The sequence below is a fragment of the Corylus avellana genome, chromosome 4 (assembly GCF_965113065.1).
Source record: "Corylus avellana chromosome 4, dhCorAvel1.hap1.2, whole genome shotgun sequence".
NCBI classification, from domain to species: domain Eukaryota; kingdom Viridiplantae; phylum Streptophyta; class Magnoliopsida; order Fagales; family Betulaceae; genus Corylus; species Corylus avellana.
Genome location: NC_142493.1, coordinates 27,960,095 through 27,965,760, shown reverse-complemented (window position 1 = coordinate 27,965,760; position 5,666 = coordinate 27,960,095). Strand labels below are relative to the sequence as shown.

The 5,666-nt window shown below is 40.1% G+C and overlaps 1 protein-coding gene across 1 annotated transcript; it reads right to left on the bottom strand.

Annotated features, from left to right (window-relative positions):
- Positions 1–268: 268 nt before the first annotated feature.
- LOC132177445 (chalcone synthase 2) lies at positions 269–2,222 on the bottom strand. Its single transcript, XM_059589773.2, has 2 exons — positions 1,953–2,222; positions 269–1,445 (listed from the first exon to the last, which is right to left on the bottom strand). The coding sequence occupies exons 1-2, from the start codon at positions 2,128–2,130 to the stop codon at positions 454–456; spliced, it is 1,170 nt and encodes a 389-aa protein (XP_059445756.2). The 5' UTR covers positions 2,131–2,222; the 3' UTR covers positions 269–453.
- Between the last annotated feature and the right edge of the window lie 3,444 nt (positions 2,223–5,666).

The following is a 5,666-nucleotide window of genomic DNA, read 5'->3' as shown; positions in this document are numbered from 1 at the left end:
TTTTTTTTGAATGATTGACATTAGGGACGGAGCTGGGGTGGTCGATGTAGGCCATGGCCCCCCAACACAAGGGGGAAAAAAAAATTAAGGAAAAAAAATTTTGGACATGTTTTTTTACCTATTGGCCTCTACCCACTAAATTTTTTTGGCCCTTGGCCTCTACCCATACTAAAGTCTGGCTCCATTTCTGATTGACATAAAAAGTCACTTAAAATACTATCCGTCCATCGATATAAAATGAATTTAATAAATAAGTATAAATAAAATCTGAAAATGGAACATGAATTATTTCATTATAACATAAGATTGGAACATGGTTCCTCTCTTCGTTTGGTGATATAATAACGCGTTCTACAGCATGAAAATGAAAGACACCCACCAATGTCGGCACACGCATCAGAGTGGAAAATACAGTAAATCAATGAAAGACAAGAGAAGTGAAAAGATGGTTCTCTAAGTAGACACACTGTGGAGCACAACAGTCTCGACGGTAAGCCCAGGCCCGAACCCAAAAAGCACTCCCCACTCGAGCCCCTCGCCGGTGGTCTTTAGCCCATTCTCGGCAGACTTCCTCCTCATGTCATCCAAAATAAACAACACGCAAGCGCTTGACATGTTGCCAAACTCGCTAAGCACGTGACGCGTGGCACGCAACTTTTCGGCTTTGAGGCCCAACTTGGACTCTACTTGGTCCAGGATTGCAGGGCCGCCGGGGTGCGCAATCCAGAAAAGAGAGTTCCAGTCCGAGATGCCCAATGGCTGGAAGGCCTCACCCAGGCTCTTCTCAATGTTCTTTGAGATGAGCCCAGGAACATCCTTTAGGAGATGGAATGTAAGCCCAACCTCACGGAGATGGCCGTCGATGGCCCCGTCGCTGTCGGGGAGAATTGTTTGAGCCGCAGATACTAGTTCAAATAAGGGCTTCTCGACCTCGGGCACGGGATCAGCCCCAACTATGATTGCAGCAGCACCATCACCAAACAAGGCCTGGCCCACGAGACTGTCAAGGTGGGCATCACTAGGCCCACGAAACGTGACTGCAGTGATCTCCGAGCACACAACGAGCACACGTGCGCCCTTGTTGTTCTCAGCAAGGTCTTTGGCTAGGCGGAGCACCGTGCCACCAGCGAAACAACCCTGTTGGTACATCATGAGCCGCTTCACGGAGGGGCGAAGGCCCAAGAGCTTAGTGAGCTGGAAGTCGGCCCCGGGCATGTCCACGCCACTAGTGGTGCAAAAGACTAGGTGGGTGATCTTGGACTTGGGCTGGCCCCATTCCTTGATGGCCTTCACGGCTGCTTCCTTGCCTAGCTTTGGTATTTCAACCACCACCATGTCTTGCCTAGCATCCAGTGAGGGTGCCATGTAGGCGCATATGTTTGGGTGCTCCTTTAGGATCTCCTCTGTCAAGTACATGTACCGCTTCTTGATCATGGATTTGTCACCTGATAGCATGCCACAACACTAATTACTTTACCATTTCTGTTCCAAATATCATAATTAATTGTTAATTACTAGATCACAATTGAGGTTTATATCATATGATAAATGATTTATTTCTTCTTCAGGCTCTTCTTTCATTCTCTCAACTTTCAAAATTATCATTGAATTTGTAGGCTCATGTATGAGACTCACATGAGTCCCAGAGATCTAATGGTGATTTTAAAAATTATGAGAATAAGAAAAGAACAAGAGAAAAATGTATAACACGTCTCATATCTAATTGAGGAGAGAGCCACAAAATCCTTAATTACAATTCATTTGTTTGCAACCGTAATTAATATTCTAATTAACAATAACTATGCTGTGATAATATATATGCCGTGATATGAACAAAAATTCAAACACCAATTATTCCCTTGTTGATGAAAAACACGTGCATATCTAACCACAAATATATAGAAGTCGAATAATAAGAAAAAGAAAGGGATGGATCGAGCGGGAGCCCTTACACATGCGCTGGAACTTCTCTTTGAGCTCTGTCTTGTGCTCGCTGTTTGTGATACGGAAGTAGTAGTCCGGATATGTGCTCTGCTCGACGCAGTTGGGAGGAGTGGCGGTTCCAATGGCCATGACCGTGGCCGGGCCCTCAGCCCTTTGAGCCTTGCGGACTTCCTCGACGGTCACCATTTTCTCTATCTTAACCCTGCGTGTATGGTATGGCGGTTGGCTAGCTAGCTGCAGTGTTTTACTACTGGTTGCCTTTGCCCTTAGTTGGGAGAGAGAGTGGTTTTATATGGAAAAAGAAGGGGAGGTGGTAGCTGGGGATCACGTGCTTGACCCAAGCATTTCGAGAACCCCCAACAACTCTAAATACTCTAGCACGTGACATGTGAGTTTGGTATGTTTGCCGCTCAAACCCCCCCGCATGATCAGCTATGCTTCTACCTATTATTATGGTGGTCCCTAGTGAAGCTATAGAAGGTGGTGCATCTACGTGGCTTAGGGTTTGGTGATAATTAAAATGTGTGGCCCGTAATTTCGGTGTTAGCTAGGAGGATTTATAACACGGGACTTGTATTGCAGATAAACAGCCATTCTTTGTGGACTAGCGTAAAGGTTCTGCGAGTGCATGCTACTTACTTACAAGCTAGAGACTTAATATTATATACTTCGAATTCTCACCTACCAGAATAATACAATTGTGGTAGTTCCCAAAAAAAAAATAATTAAACTGGTCATTTAAAGCTTCGAAAATGAGAAAATGATAGTATTAATGCTACGTACGTACAAAAACCTTAGGCGTTGAGAGAATTAAATAAATTGGTAGAAGAACAAGGTTAAAATTAAAGAAGGTGTCATTCATATATATCAAAATAGAGAAGGGCACTCCATAAAATAATAATAAGATGGTATAAATTACTGGATTTGTTCGAAATGGCTACCTGCACCAGTAGTTAATTGTCCGTAAGATAACAATTTGATTTTGCTTGTTATGTTCAGTTATTGTTGTTCTTTGGCAATTTCGACATGACAAGAGATAACAGTTAGTCCAACCAGCAGTCCCCATTTTTTTTTTTTTTTTTGTTAAAGAAATATTTTTGGTATGTCTTGTATCGATGGGTGCATAAAGGCTCCTTAATATTCTGTTTCTTATCAGCAGTAAAATCAAACAGCCCAACATCCTATATATATAAGCTTTTTTATGTGACTTGTGGATATATAGGTCATAGGTGACTAGCAATGGAGGAGACAGTTGCGAGCGACAATGGAGGGCTGTTGAAGTCATAGTTACGAATAAGAGTAACATTACTTGTACGTGGGAACATCAAACACAATGTCTTCTTTGTAACCATTCTTCCTTATCAATTATTGTCAGTTTTCAAAGGATTCAAATATCGGATTGCTTCCTAACATATCCAACAACTTTTTCTGACACCAAATTCACTTACCCAAATGGGCTCATGTATATATCCTGATTAGTGATCATTGAGAATTAATCCAGATGAGGCCTGAGGGCAAACTCCCAGAGTCCCACTATCAATTTTCAAGTGGATATCCAAATATGCCATCTGGATTAACATCCAAATAGCATCCCGGATCTAGTAGCACAATTGTCGCTACAACTCTTAACTCTTAGGCTCTATTTGGTTTGCAGAATGAGTATTTCATTAAGAAAATGAATAGGTATTATTAGGAATAGAAGATGTTGGAATAGAATAATTATTCTAATTCTTTAGCTTGATAGCAACCCATATTTTATAATTAGAATTTAACTAAAATTATTAAAAAGCCAATTTAATTTCTAATTTTTCCAAAACACAAATTTTATTTTATTTTTTTAAAAAAATTGTTAGAAGTTAGAATGTGTGGTGGCCGACCACCCACAGCATGCACTGGGGGTACTGGTCACGGCCACCCCAAGGGCCATTAGGGGTGGTCGCAGGCACCCCCGATGTGAATCGAGGTTGTAATCTATGGCCCTAGGGGTAGCCGCACCACCCCCATAGGGCCTTGCCGGTCCACCACGACGCCCTCGTGGGTGGCCGGCCACCCATTGGAGGTGGCCAATGGGTGGTCGGCCACCCTTATATATATATATATATTTTAAGTTGAGAAAAAAAAAAAAAGAAAAGGTTTTTTTGGAAAACCTTGTCATTTCCCTCAAGAATAGCTATTCTTCTTAGTTTTTAAATGAATAACTATTTTTGCGTGTAAGAGATTAGCGATTCCCACGCGAATAACTATTCTTAGGAATAAACCCTTACCAAACAAAAGAATTACTATTCTATAGGAATAACCATTCTATTTCAAGAGTCTATTCCGCAAACCAAACGGGCCCTTAAGCTACTTTTAATAAAATTCAAACAAAAACAGGCGATAGAAAATGTAAAATTTTGATGTGGCCTTTAATTAAGTCGTGGAATTGGAGTTTATGATTGTGGAACATAAAGACAATTGTAGGTTGTTTGAGAGTCATAACACTTACAGCCGTGGTTTAGAGCATCTCCAGCAGTTGATTTAGAAGGTGCTACAGTAAACTTTCATATTTGAAAGTTCACTATAGCAAATTTTAAGAAAATTGTTATTTTAGAAGGTCTGCTTGAACGCCAAAATTGTTAAATTTAACTTAAAAATTAGTTTAAAAGTCTTGTTGGAGATGCTCTTAGGCATAAGAGGGCAGTGTGGGGTTTAAAGTACGTACAGTTATATTTAAATTCCACATTGAAGAGACTAAAGAAAGAAAGAGATTGAACCTAACAAGTTGGCTTAAGTGGTAAGTGAATTAGTCTTGGTGGCATTCTCATTGTACGTGTAAGGTTTGAATCCTCTTAGGTAATGCTTGCCGCTAAAGCCGAAATCTTACCTAATCCGTATGGAGCAAGCACGCTTTACACGGATCTAGGGTTTACCTGATAAAGGTGGGAACACGAGATGACCCTGCCTTTAAGGAGTTCCCGTCATTAAAAGAAGAAAAAAAATACTTAATTTACTATAAGATAAATGATTTACACACTCCCACTTCCACACACACTTGTGTAGTATTAAAAATTATAATTCCAAAATACAATAATAATCCATCTAAAGTCTAATAATAATTTTTAGTAAGTACTACATTAAAGCGTGCAGATTTGAAAGTGTGAGAGCAAGAATTATGCATTATGGACGGATGGTTGGATACAACAATAGTCAATAGGCTACATAAGGGCAATTCACCTGACAATCTGACATAATGAGTACTCAACGTCAAAATGCCTAGGAGGCTAGGACACCACCCCCCCCCCCCCCCCCCCCCGGCGTACAACAGCTATATGTGTGCCACATAAGTAGGGCATAATTAAAAGTTTAGGGTTAAAGGGACAAAACAAAATTAATTAATTAAAAAAAACAATAATAATAATAATGCTAAAATTTTAAAAGATGTATCTCATGTGAAAATAAATAAATTAGAGAGAATTTCAGGTAGCAATGATAACAAGCCAATTTTTAGTAATAATAGAACTGTGCAAAACAGAGATGATAATGCAACTCTATATATATTTGAACAGACTCGTTGATCGTAATCCTAAAGGGTGTACTGGACATGTCTTTGTGGTTATCATTTGACCAGCAATCGCGACGGGTAGTCCACATTAAATAACCAGGTGAGCAGCAATAAAGCTAACGTTAAAAAAAAAAAAAACAAAACAAAAAAAACAAAAGAAACAGCAATAAAGCAGGTGATC

Excerpts from the sequence above, each read along its gene's own strand:
- LOC132177445 (XM_059589773.2), bottom strand. The coding sequence starts at position 2,130 with ATGGTGACCGTCGAGGAAGTCCGCAAGGCTCAAAGGGCTGAGGGCCCG. Across the intron at positions 1,446-1,952 it reads AGAGAAGTTCCAGCGCATGT|GTGACAAATCCATGATCAAG; the intron begins GTAAGGGCTCCC and ends GCATGCTATCAG.